Here is a 14,466-nt window from a genome sequence, read left to right as displayed (position 1 = left end):
GATCATTTCTTTGGTCCCTGAAAAGCTATCGCTTGAGTTATCACTCAAAGGGACGGAAAAAAAAATAATTTTACGAATCAAACTTCATACATGACAAACACATGAACTTCCCTGATGATACAATAGGCATTCTGAAGGATTTGAACTGAAAAATATGGTCGCGCATGGACGACACAAACTGGTGCAAATTGTCTATTGAACGTTCTGCGGGTGCTCACCGGTTAGTCCACATGTTGTAATTTTTTTCATTAGGTATAGGACAGGTGAATTGTGGAGTGTGCGGTCACTCGGCGATCTTATCGACTGTTTCAATGGAGTCGGTACATGTATACGGGTGAGTCGTTCAGAGAACGACTCACCCGTGAACGGCACAGCTCCTACCACCACTGCCGCTGCAGAGCATCGCGCCTTCCGGAGAGAGAGGGGCTGTGTGTAAGCAGTCTGTGAGTGGAGCCGGCAGTGACGAGCAGTGCGCTGACCTCTCTCCGCCTGGCAATGGAGGAAGGCTGTGAGGAACTGGCCCTCTGCGCCCGGAAGCCCCTCGCCAGGATAGACGTGGGCTTCGAGGACCTCTGCTACACTGCGCGTAGTTGGAGGAACAGCGGTAAGCGGGCGACGCATTCCGGATAATTCTTTTTCGGTTTTCCTCCTCGGATTTCCCGGAAATGTGCATTAATCACCCGCGGTTGTCTCATCGTGTTTTGTGTTCGTGGTAGACATTTGTGTCGACTAAAAATTTGACTTCGGTGGCGTCCGGGTTACTATGGTTACCAAAGATTAAAAATTGAGTGCTAAGAACGAAGAAGTACTAAAAACAAGTATGAATGTCGAATACGCATCCTTTTTCTGATTATATTCTGGCAGATTTACGTTCGTATTTTCTTCAGACTCTGCGGCGTGGACTACATTTGGGTGTTGGCGCCGTGATGGGGCTCTAATGTAGTTTGTGGTTAAATCATTATTATAGCCTTCTGCAAAATATTTTGGTCGTGTGTTTTTACCAAGTGTCAACAGATGTTTTTAACCCTCTTGTTGATGTATATCTCTACCTGGGGGTATTTCAAACGGGTCGAAAAATATTTTTCAAGTAATGCATCTTAGTTCTGATTATATTCCCAGAGATTTACGGTTGTATTTTCTGCAGACTATATTTCGGTGTTATCGTTGCAGCGGCGCCGTGGTTTAATCGTTATTGTAGCCTTGTGCAAAATATTTTTGGTCGTCGCGATAAGCTTCTCCTAGTGTTAGCAGATTTTTTCACTTTCCTATTGGCATATATATCTACCTGAAGATGTTTCAAACGGGTCTTAAATAGTAAAAATATTTTGTAGAACACTCCCGTAATTATTTTTCCATTGGTAGTGTACTACATTTCTATGCAATAAGTCTAGATTAGTTAGTTTTTTTGTGTTAATTTATTCATTTCGACGTGTGCGTTTTGGTAAAACGGAAACGACTGTGCTCATGTCCCCCAATCACTATGGAGAAATGCTCTCAAAACAAAAATCCTTGTACTCAGGGCTAAAATTTGATGGCGTGTCGAACCGTACCGACTCGTAGCATGCGGTTAAATAGTTGTCGTTTAGCTTTCGTATGTGATGGAAACTTCCCACTGCGTTTTAAATTAATGTTAGCGGGTGCTCGAAGTTTGAGAATATTTTCTTGCTTATTCTTCAAATCCCCCTGGAATTTGTGATTCCATATACCAAAATTGTGTTCCCAGTCGCCCTACTTGCGCCCCTTTTGCCCAGCTCTCGGTGGAAATATATTATCGTTTTGATAAGAGTGACTTTTTTCCGGTGTTACCGCCTTTTTTAAGGAAAATTATGACGTGTCGCAAACCCTGCTGATTGCCTCTTCTGAGGGAATTTTTGGGGTTGCAAAACGTTGGAATTTACTGATAATAACACGCGGTGAAGCCTAAATAAAATTGACATGTGAAATCGTTAACGGCAAAAGTCCGACGGAAGAACTACTATTGTGTTGACGATGAAATAAGAAAAATGCGGGGACAGGCCGTGGAATAGCATGATTCCTTCTCAATTTCAAATATATTTGTGGAGAAATGTGATTTTCCTAGTGCGAGCTATGGAGAATTGATGACTCTCGTTGAGTTAATTGCGCATTCTTCCATGTGAGTGATGAAAAATGTCTCTTTTTTGAAGGTATAGTGAGTGAAGTTAAAAAAAAAGTCAGCCGTGTTAATGTAGATACACGGAAGTGGCCACTGGAGAATAATTTGCTGGACCGGGAAACGAACTTCATGCGGTAGCTTACGGTGCCACTTTTCGAAGAAAAATTTTATCTTGATATCTTGAGGTCCATTTCTCCTTCCCCGTCCAAGTAATTTTTCTATTAATTTCAACTGTCTGTCAATGTCGTAACACGGTAAATTTTTTGTTTTGCTGTCAGAAATAATACAAGTTGATAATTTTGAGATTTTATCATGATACTCACCCCTAATCGAAACAGATTTTGGTTGGGTTGGGAAGAATCCATTCCGCGGAGAATATTAATGAGTATGTGATTTGACTGATAGGGTAGTTACAACGATGATTCGCTTGAGTCTCGAATGTATGTCGATCGCGTTAGTTAAGATTGGTGTCGAAATATGCCATAATTTAAAAAAGTTAAATTAGTTGATATTGGGATAAGTTACTTATTTTCAATATATGAATCACGTAGATACATCCCCTTATGAAGATGTGCGTTCGGGATTATGTACTGCTATGGGACGAAAGCATCATAGAGTTGTGGTCTCCCATCTTGCAGGCCTCTGTAAGCTTTCAGTCATGAATTACATTGCTGTTTTCGGTGAATTATACCCTCCGGGTCTACTATGTTGACAACCGTAGTGACCAACCGTCCCGTGTTAAGTGACGCTGTCTAGACTAGTCCATTCTTCCGTCTTCACAAAGTTGTGTCCTCCGTCCCGAATGCTTGTTTTGACTCCTTCGTCGCTCATGTACGACTAGGGGTGTTACACTGGTTCAACTTGTTACTTTGCGTTGTGTCTACACGGGGTATTTAATTGAAAAACGTCTCGAGGTCGCTATGTAAATTTCGTGTGAGTGAAATGAGATTTCATGCCATCAAGTGCTGCTGCAGTGTGGTAGAAATAGTTAAGTTGTGTAAATTTAAATTAGAACCTTTAGTTTTTTTATTTGATGGACTCCTCGTATGCCCTGTGTTATTGAACGAACGGAATGTTCCGTGAATAAAGTGTAAACAGCCGTTTTTTGTGACTGAAAATTTACGTACTATGCGCACTTAATACTTATGTATGTACTTAATAATTACGTACTACACTACTGTATATCGCCTTAGTTTCCCAATCAGTTTAAAGACTGAACAGCCCCCATAAAACTAGTTCATACACCAACTATAATCCACCAGACAGAAAGCCAACCGGTCTGGGAAGTGAATCATAGCGTGCAAAGCATTTATGAAAATGCGGTTTTCCACCGTTCGACATCTGGTCCAAGGTAATTCTTTTCTGTGAAACAATTCAACACAAAAATTATAGTTCATGACCGTCCGTCCCCATCACGTTGAAGTACTTGCTGTAACGGTGAGCCTTGGCTCACCCCAACCAACCAGTTAACAATTTGTTAATTGAAAAAATGGTGCACGTGTTCTGTTGTGGGTGTAATGTGTTGTCTGTGTGAAATAGAAACTAATATTTACAACAGTAGAATTGGCTTTTTGATAGCCATCACATTGGTATCAATCAATGTTATTAAATTATAACTATTTGTTTTATTATTTTTTGGTTGTTTATTTTTTATTAATTTTTTATATTAATTATTTTTTCAATATTTTCCACCTCTTCAGCGGCGATGAATATGAGCAAGTACTCACGCAGGGAAAAAATGACAATTCAAGTGTAAAGGGGACCAGTGTAACCTTTCCACTGTCAGTGAAGGAGAATGAGAAAGACAGGCTTCTAGTGAGCGCGTGTAAAAGCACACTAAATTTAGAAGAACTAAAGCTAACCGGCAACAGAAGTCGGAAAAAGGCCCTGATTGGCCCAAAACATTTTTTAAATTTGAAGTATCATTTTTTTCAATTACTCCCCCAATAAAAATGAGAAGTACAAAATTCCAGAATATGCCCTGGCCCCCCACTCCATCGCCTCCCCTTAAATACCTATCTGCCACACTGTGACTTTATGTGACTAATTTCATCAAGAGATGAAAATTATTGAACCGCACTGTGGACAGCCAGTTGGCTGGGAGCAGTGAAAAATCAAAAAAGGAAATTTCGGCGTGGCGTTTGATTTTTTTGTTGCATTGTTATGCGTTTTGTTCTTTTTTATTTTTTTGCAATAGTATGTCTTTATTTTCACCACTTTTTTCTTTTGAACAGTTTTATTTAATTTTTTGTTTTGCGTATTTTTTTCTTATTTCAATCAAACAATTCCCAAACCGTCGATCTCTACGTCTTATAATATATCGTATTTGATGTGAACAATTTTGAGATACCCACTACGGAGATAGTCACCCTCATTTGAGAAAGTTAGCGATACATTTAGCAAAAATCGAAGGCGGCAAAGACTGCATTCGTTTGTACATAATCTCCGATTTTGAATCGATAAGTTTAGAAATATTATAGAAATATTTCCGTCTTAATTAGCGATAAGCACTTTTGTTAAAGTTAATTTTGTTATAAATATAGAATATTTTTATGATGTAGTTGAAAAGATTACTCTATTTTAATATGTTGGAACTTAGTAATAACACGGAGGTGCCATTCTATGTTGCCATCACACATGAAGAAAGTAGCCCTGGGGTGGATTTGAAGTTTAGATAAAAGACCATAACTTGTTGCTTACCATAGATTGACTATTTTATTTCGTGTTAACGTGTTTTCGCTGGCCAAGGCCGTGCTCCTTATCTATAGGGTCAAACCTTAGATTTGGTACACAACACTCGAGACTAATGTATAATGAATTCGTTCAGGTTACTTTGACTGTTAACGATAATAATCGTTCGGGAGCTTTTGCTCATATCGTGAAAAACCGTTGCTTGTCTTGGTAGAAATACAGCTTATGAAAACACAATTCTATTTTTTTTTCAACCAGTGAGTAATTATATCTTGGATCACGTTGCGGCAGCATAAAGATCTTTGGAACAACAATGCAAGATTCTTGATTTCTATGCGTTGAATCCTTGACTCTCATCTACATCTACATAATACCCTGCCAACTACCTCTAGGGTGTATGGCAGGGGGTGATCAATCACCCGCATGCAATTGGACTCCCACATACACACCACACGGTCAAAAAAACGTCACGCATGCTAACAAATTATACTACCATATGCTGTTAGAAATAATAATAAAATTCCGAAACATGATTAAGTTATACATAAGTTAGTAGGCTACACTACAAGTCATTTAATCTATTTGTGAATTCTAACGCTGCCGTTATAATCTCTTATTGATCGTGGAAAAAAAGACATTCTGAATCTGGCTGCTCTACAGTCTATCTCTCTTATTTTATTTATATATTCTGATCTTCCGTAGAATGTTGACTCTCTGGTGTATTGATGTCCTTGTCATGGGCCCGGGTTCAAATTCTCAGCCGCCGCTGTTATAACCAACCTGTCATTACAGGTGCTAAGGGCCTGAGCTAAGGTTCACCTCTAAAGAACATAACTAGACCTTTTCACGGCTCAGCGGCCAATTTTCTTTATTTTTGTCAGAAGACCCTTGATACCCTTCGGGTTCACCAGTGGAAAAATACTGGTAGACCCGAGAATACATGACACCTTCCGAGGTAGGCCTTCCAGTTGTATTCAATCTTGCGTCCTTTAATGGTGCATAACAGGAATGCTGAACCTTTAGGTGAATGAATGCAATGTTTTATTACTTAAGTGCGTATTTTCTTTTATCATGTGTATCCCTCTGGATCTAAGGGGGGAGGGGGGCTTAGAGAGCTATAGTCCCCCCTTGGGCATCCAATTTAGACTAGCTGGAATTGTAATTCTGTCTGGACAACCACAAATGCTGGTAGATTGACCCCTACTTAGCATCTCTAGAATAGAAAAGAAAAAACAAAATTTAGATAAATTTATGGAGTCAATTATGCAGGGAATCATGTCCAATGTCCCTTGTCCCTACCCTAGATCCGCCACTGGGTGTATTCATCGTGGGAAATTTGAGAATAAAGTATTGTTCTGCTCATCAGAGGTCTAGGCTAAATACCGTCTCTCAAAAAGTTATCGGGGAACTTTTGTTTTTTTGGGACATCCTGAGGTTTCTTATGCAGCTTATCCATCTTATTAATTACATATATATAATAGATCCAGGGCAATAAATATATTTTCATTCCAGGTGGACGGAAAAATATTAATAGAAGCGTTATTTATAGCTAAGTTTGAATCAAGTGAAGCAGGAGGGTGTTATTTATGTGATTTAATATCCTCACTTATTCAATCCTCAAATCATTAAAAAAAACCTGACGAAGTGAAAAGAATGCTACACAACGTCTATAGTAAACACGAACCTTCGGCTGTTCTACTGTGTTGGGTACTGCGCTTGAATCTTTGTGGAAAGGCCCGCGATTATTGTGAGCAATTTACCTGAAATTACTGTCCGGGAACAAAATAAATATGCTCCAAAACAACAGTAATCATAATAATTTGTCCAGTTCTAAAGTTCCATTAAAATTATCTCACCATTGTCTCAAATTTGGCGGAAATTATTCATTTTTCCTTCGTTTATTTAGCTCTTTGCTATTTTCTCCGTTATTTGTTACCTCTTGGAATTGTGCGTGAATATGTTTATATATAAATTTAATTGGTGATTATTCTTTTCTCATCTTATTTTCATTAAAGTAAAATGCTTTTTAAACCTTCGTTTTTGCAATTTGGAGTTTTCGGGGTCATGAAAGAACTGATCGGTCGGGTTTAAGATCACGAGAGATTTTCGTCCTGCAATTTAGCGAAGTCCCGTCTCATGTTCGAAGGTTAGCCGATTAACTCCAGTTGGGAGCTTTTCCAACGAGTATGTTACTTAATGAGCTAGCGAGGGAAAAGGAAGTGTTCACATCCGTCGGCACGCACGTGCTCAGTTTGTATCAGCAGAAAACACTCATTATAGATATAGTCCAAAATTTTTATCTCTACATAATGTCCCTTTTGCCGTATCGGCCGCCAAGTAGACTATTGCATCCAGGAGTATACCTTTATTTTTCCCCTAGACGCAATGAGGTCTCTTACCGCTTTGCTTGCGGAAATAGTAGTTTTTGAAGCTTCTTAAGGAGGGATTTTCTACACTTATGAGGTCTTTATTAAGAATAGTAAAGTAAGTATTCTCGATGGAAATGGAAAGTGCAAAATTTATGTGATATTTTCGAATTCATCGTTCGAATTCTACGCTTGATCCAAGGTCATCCGGAAACAACCTTTAGTTTTAATTCGTCGGTTCCGCTTTTAATGAGAAAGTACACGAACGAGTAAATGATGGCCTTAGCTTAGGTGTAAAAAAATAATCCAAGGTTGAACCGTACTTCCGAACTCCGATATTGTAGACTTGTTTCTTGAATCATATGGACGTTTGTCTGTTAATCTTTGTTGCCATTACATTCTAGTATGGGTGGCAATTTTTGGTGGCATGAAAGTTCGTTTTTCATGGACGTACCTGCACTATCGTGATGATGAAATTTTACTTTAACATAACTGATTTTTCAACAAACTAAGTTCTGTTTTCCACTGGCAATTATTGAATTAAAGAAGATACGATAGTTGTTTTTCATTGTCGACGGTTGCGAAATATGTCGTTATCTTCCTTTTCGCGATTTTTCAAAAAAATCATAAATTGAGATTATGAGTCACGTGTTCATTTTGTCCCTAACCAATCAGAAATGAGGAAAACTTAGCTCTAGCCTTTCCCAAACCTCGTTTAATAAATACGTTTTAGAACCAGTTAGTTTAGGGTGGTATCTCCGAAGAACTGATGAAATATTCCATGTGAATTTTGAATGCCAGTTTCGATCTTCATCTATACATTTCATTTTTTTGTTCAAAATTAAGATTCAAAATTCCTTTAGGTACTGACGATTAAACAAAATTTAGATAAATTTATGGAGTCAATTATGCAGGGAATCATGTCTTAAGAATCACGGGGAAGATGGTAGCGAATCCCAGGGTCGACAAATGTGTCCATGCTTGAATAGTTATAAATGTTTCGGCAATTATTTACCTTGAGAAGAGAGAGAATAAAAAAAATTATGGCGACGTTTTCATATCGAAGTGTTTAGGCAAATCACCCTAATAAACCGTCTTCAACAAAAGAGAACAAGGTCAAAATTTGGTTCACTGTAGGGGACATCAGGTTCTCTTTAGAACGAAGGTCAAATGTAGGAGGAAAGTATTTGTAGGGAATAAAACAGGGTCTGAAAATAATAGGGATGTGGATTATTATCATGCAATTTATTGGAACTCTTTATGTAATGTTTTTACTGAAACTATTTTTTGTTAACATGTTGGCAGCTCTCAGAAAGATATTTGATACATCTTTTGGGGGAATTTTTACTTACGTGCAACAAAATTTATATTTAGTGTTTGTTTTTGGTTGGTGCGAACATTTTGTATATTTCCTGAATTATTTTTTAGTTGCGAAAATTTTTCGTAAGCATATAAGTTATAATGGCAAGCTACATTTTGTAGAATCTACCGATATTAGTTCTAAACGTTCTATCAATGCACAAACTCCGAATTTCCAAACTTGTATTAGTTCTGGAAATGTTTTCCGAAATCAATTCTGCCGGATAGCAAATGAAATATGTCCTTATGAATGTGTACAATTTTGGTACTCAATGAACTGATCTCGTGTGACCCACGTGGTATGTCATAAAATGCTGTGAAGTATGTTTACTTACTAAAGGTGTAGCGAGTATAAGCATATAGTATAGCGTTCTACATCCAATATATAACACCCGGCATGATTTAAAATCATTATTAATAATTATTTAAAGTTTGTGGGGTGTCTAACGATTCCGTGTTGCTGACACTGAAAATGTGATGTCAATAGTGAGCGTGTGGATGAAGTTCAGGTCCTTCTACTTCTTAAGGTGTATCGATGACGGACCAGTTTGTCTTCCTCGCGGCCGCGAGATGCACCGCGTATGACCTAAATACGTCACATATGAGCCAATGCTCGGTGTTAGAGCCCCGAGGGTAATAAATATGTCGGTCATCAAAACGCTGATTTTGATAGCGGTACAGTAACGGATTGAGGGGGGGGGGGGAGTGGCCGCCCCTCGGAATTTCTGGAAAAATTGAAATCGAGCTAATTTTCAAGGTGGCTCTTTAAGTTTTTTTCACATGCCTAAAAAACAATTTTTTAAATAATTGATGAATATCTAAAAGCCTCTTGTCTACGCATATCAAACCTCACGGGCGTAATCACTGCGAGATATTGCATATTACAAAGGTGCTGCGGTAAATAACAAATACCCCCCCCCCCAAATAATTTCCTTAATCTGACCCTTTGTAGGACCCGATTCTTCTCGAATCACAAAAGGATTTTATTTAAAAAAAATTCATTGTTAGAATGCAGACTTGTGGATTTATTATAAATTAATTTTCCTAGTTGGATAATTTTCGCTTTACTTGAATGAAAAGGTCGCATTCCGCTGTCAGAATTTCGCTTTTTGCGTCACGTATTCTTTACTCGTAGCGTAGTTACTTTTGGAAGAGGAAAAACAACATTTCACTACTTTTTCCAATGAAATGTCTGCAGAATGTTTATTTGAAATTTAAGATAATATCGTTGAAAACTTGTTGCTAGATTAATGGGGTTTTCGTTTGCCATGAAGTGAAGATGAAAAAGAGTCTAAATTATTGATATTTTGCCATCAAACATCACGACAGGGGAGGATTGGGTGACTAAGTTGACTAAATAAAATTCAGCGTCGATCTAATCGATGCTACTTTACCATTGGAAGTCGCTCAGATGTCCCTCGGTCTGATCCACGTAGTAATTCCCTTTTATTATTAAAGTATTCTACCGATTAAAGTAGGTTTCGATGGAGGGCTTAAGAAGAATTCTGGAAGCCTCCAATTCCATCAAGCACTTCCCTCTTCAATTCACAGTAAGGTCTACTCCCTTTCATTCTATCTAAAAATTCCATTCTTTTCCTTCCTCTCCCTCGTTTACCTAACATTCTACCCTCCAGCACTGTTTTCAACATCTCCTCCCCGCTAAGTACTCCCTCCATCCACACCTTGTGTTCTCCGTATTTCATCTAAAAGCTACCTCTCCTCACTCACCATGTCCAGCACTTCGTAGCTCCTTCTCCTCTTCTTCCACTTCACCCTCTCCATTCTTCGCCACACCCACATCACGAATGCCTTCAGTCTTCTCTCGTCCTCCTACCTAAGTGTCTACGTTTCTGCACAGTAAAGCGCCACACTCCATATCAGACTCTTCTCTAACCTTTTCTTTAAATTCTTACATAAATTCGAACCTCTCATAGCCTCCTTACTGTTCATGAACGCCTCCTTTGCTAATGCAATTCTCTTGCTGATGTCGTAGAGTAAATATATTCTACAGTTCTCGAGGTGGCTGCGCGGTAAGTAAAAGCCGAGGTCAGTATTTAGCACCATCTTCAGTCTTATTTTTGTAAATGGACAAGTTCAAAGATGAAGTACTAATATGTGTATTTAATACATTATTATGTACAAATATTTACAGATCTGTAATTTCTTCTCCGTGATTATTAAATTTAGTGAAAATGATGTTTAAATCGGCATAAACAACATGGAAATAACGTTATTGTCGTATCAAGGCAATCAGACTCATCACATGATCTCGGTTTTTTACGCTTCAGAAGCCGAAAATCATTCTTGTTCATATTTTCTCTGCAATTATTTATTGAGTTGAAATAAGTCGATATACGCTGTGGTATAAATCTGCTGCCAAAATATTTTGCAGGAGACTTAAAAATAGCTATGGTAAAACTCGCTAATAACGATCATGCATGTAACGAAATCTCACTTATAACGAGGTGAGTACCCGGTCCCTTGGACTTTTATATGATCGCCAATGTTTATTTTCCCTCATTTAACGTGTTTGGATGATACAAGATCCCCCCCGGTATTACGAACTATTCCTTGGTGCCTTGGGGAATTATTTTCTCTTTTGTAAAAAAATTACGGCCATCTTCGTTACTTAACCGTTCCTTACCTTATTATCAGTTGTCCTTACTTGTGACCCTCACCACTAGTTCTAATCTGGATCGTAAAATCCTCACCCTGATAGCCGTTTGATGGAGAGGGTGTGACGACGGTTATATGTTACGGATCTGTTGCTTACATAAAGATGATTTACAGAATAGTAGGCGGCAATCCTGTAAAGTATATAATCCTTTATTATGGATGTAATAAAATCCCATTTATAACAAAATAGAACATGTCCCCTGAAGTACATAATAAGCGGGGTTTACTGTTAATCTTCAATTTTTAGGGTCTATCACTGAAAATTACGTTGTCTCACCAAGTCCTTATGTTAGTAGAAAAAGGCTAAAACCATTGCGCAATGAAATAGCTTTTCAAAAGCTCTTTCGGTTTTTCCGAAGGGTTCTTTGGCCGTTCAGTAGATACTCGTGACATCGTATGCGAAATGCCTCCTTTCACCTCTCTTTGTTTATTTTTCGAAAGACAGGGTTATGCTTATGGTCCCATAGCTGCCACTCGAATAATAAACCATCTCAGCTAAATCGCCGTCACGACTATTTCTGTATTCCTCTCATTCTCCCAGTCTCTCTCTCTACCTCTACCTCTCTCGACACACCGCTATGCATCTAAAAGGACGGAGAGCCTGCGGATGAAAGTAAGTGCTTGGAGCCTCACAGTCCAATAAGGATGGAGATAAATTGTGGTTCGTGGAAGATTCGTATCAAAAAATTTGGGATTAATGGTGGAGAAAATGTGAAATGAATTTAGCTGTGAAGAAATGTTCCGTATACCAGTGGCGGATCTATGGGGGGGGGGGGGGGGCAAGGGGACTATAGCGCGCCCTTGGGTATCCAATTTACACTATTCAGCTTATTAAAACCACTTGTTTGTTTCCGCACACTTTTATTTACACCGACCATGGTTTCGGCAACTTGTGCCATTATCAAGGTCACTTGGCGCAAGTTGCCGAAACCATGGTCGGTGTAAATAAGAGTGTGTGAAAACAGACAAGTGGTTTTAATAAGCTGAACATCAAAGATTTCCACCGTATCATGCCGGACACTGTATCTTTTAATTTACACTAGATAGAATGGTAATTTTTTCCGAGCCCCACTTTTTAACCCCCTCTTAGCCCCCCCCTTGTCCCCCCTAGATCCGCCATTGCCGTATACCCTGGCTATAAAAATATGATAACCTAAGTTTTGATTGATGAAAGATTCGATTTGATTGAGACTTGATAGACTGGTTGAGAGATGGTTGAGTGACAGATCTTTTGCCTGAACCGGTTGACCGTCGCCAAGCAGATTGAGTTCCCCGCTCGCCGAATTGTGGCTTTCTGTTCCGTGCGTGTCTCGCCGCCGAAACAAAAAAAAATGTCGTTTCGTGCACTTAGTATCCGAATTAAAACACGCACCTTGTATCCCGTATTTTCAATTAAAAATGTGCATCAAGGACATCTACATTTTTCGAATCCGCCGCGTTCGCCCGTCATTCGTCAAACGCGAACGAAAATTTGGCATACAGATTTGCTGTGGCAATGCATGATTGTTAAATAAAACTTGTATATTGGTTCTTGAATACGGGTAAACTATGACTTTCATGTCTTTAAAGAGATATTTTTCCCTTTCCCTTGTTGTCAGTGGAGATAAATCGTATATTGACTGGTGGTGGAAGCATTTCCTAAGGAACTACTTTTCAGCATTTGAAAATTTCCGAGCACCCTTACTCATTTGCTCAAATTGAAAGATACAATAGAGATAAATTATAGGTTGAATCTATAAATTAAATTATAACTTAATGATTGTAAGCTGAAATGGTATAACATAGATGAAATGGAATGTCTGATGTTCCGGAAAAAAAAAACTTTCACGTAAAGGAAGGATCTGGTATCCGCTACTCGCTTGCATGAGTTTCACATTCCAATCTGTGAGCATCTCTGCTGTTTGTTTTTCTCATTGTTTGATTCTTTCTTGATTTTATTTTTGTTTGTTTCTTGCTGTGATGCAAAGGCACTAGTCTGAGTGATGATCGTTCGAGCTTCATTTCATTGTTTCGTCGAAGTTTGTTTTCCTAACACGAGCACAGGGGTCAGAAAATGGAAAGATGGCAAATCTTACTTACTTGAAATTCATCTTCGAAGGCGTCTTGCCCTCTTCATCAGATGGTTAGAATTATTTTTTAACCAAAATTATCGGGGAATCTAGGATTATCTTTATAGTCTGCGAGAAAATAAGATGGGGAATCATCCATCCTGTTCGTACAATGTCAAATTCCACGTGGTAAAAGGTAAAACATACACAAGGGAGGTTATAATTTTGATGAGAATTATACTGTGCGGACAGCCTTGGGATGAGCTAAAATGCTGATGCAGTTGAGCAGTAAGCCTTTTTTTTTTTTTATCTCCACTGATTCTCATTGTCTGTGTCGAAGTCGCATTGTCTAATTCGAAACTGGCGGATTCCTCAAACTAGGTGAGAAAGGGGCGTGAAAATGCTTGCGGAAGAATAGAATTTACAGCAAACTTTTGAAGAAACTTTAATTTTTCTATCCAGTCATTTTATCGTTAGGTAAGGCTGTTTTAGTGACGGTTTTTTGTGTGAGCAAAAACCAAATTTTCGCGCATTTTTCTGCAATTGGAATTATGGTGACCTCTTCCGCTCTCCATTGAGTAAAGCAATATGTAATTTATATTTAAATGCATGGTTGGATTCCTTTTTTTTAGACCCTGAGTGAGAAAATTCCAAAATTTAGATGCCGTAACTATAAATGATTTGTGGTAGGCAGTTGTACGTAAAGTAGGTTAACGTAAATAGTCCTCTTTGCGAGATGACATCTGAGTGGTTACTTATCTGTTCATAAAAATTTCCCGGAGATAATTAGGGATTCTTTCTCTGAATATCTTCAAAAGAAGAGCACCGAGTCGAATTTTCTTCGGTTACAAATATTTAGCCAACCAAGGCTGATTCTGTACTATAATACATGAACATATTTTCTTAAATTAAATACATATCTTACACATGAATTAAGTGGCCTTTGTCACTTTTTATCCAGCTCTTTAGGCATGTCATTATAAACAAGACTAAAATAATCAAAGGAAGGGGATACTAAGGTAGAGATTAAAATTTTTCGGGTGGATATAGGAAGTAAGTGGGTATGAAGTTTTAGTTGATAGAAAGTGATAATGACTTTATTACAGATGTCATTGACATGTTAGTTCCAAGACAAATTTTGTGTGAGGGTTTGTCCAAGAGTGCGAACAGAGTCGCTGAACGGTATTTGATG

General features: G+C 38.4%; 1 protein-coding gene across 1 annotated transcript in view; it reads left to right on the top strand.

Moving 5' to 3' along the window:
• The first annotated feature begins 419 nt into the window (after positions 1–419).
• LOC124157668 (ATP-binding cassette subfamily G member 4-like) overlaps positions 420–14,466 on the top strand; it is a 58,314-nt gene continuing 44,267 nt past the window's right edge. Inside the window, exon 1 of the mRNA XM_046532602.1 lies at positions 420–604. Coding sequence (XP_046388558.1) covers positions 496–604 — 109 coding nt within the window. The 5' untranslated portion in view covers positions 420–495. The remainder of the gene's footprint in view (positions 605–14,466) is intronic.

Source organism: Ischnura elegans, chromosome 4 (genome assembly GCF_921293095.1).
Source record: "Ischnura elegans chromosome 4, ioIscEleg1.1, whole genome shotgun sequence".
Taxonomy (NCBI): Eukaryota; Metazoa; Arthropoda; class Insecta; order Odonata; family Coenagrionidae; genus Ischnura; species Ischnura elegans.
This window is presented reverse-complemented; position numbering and strand designations above follow the sequence as displayed.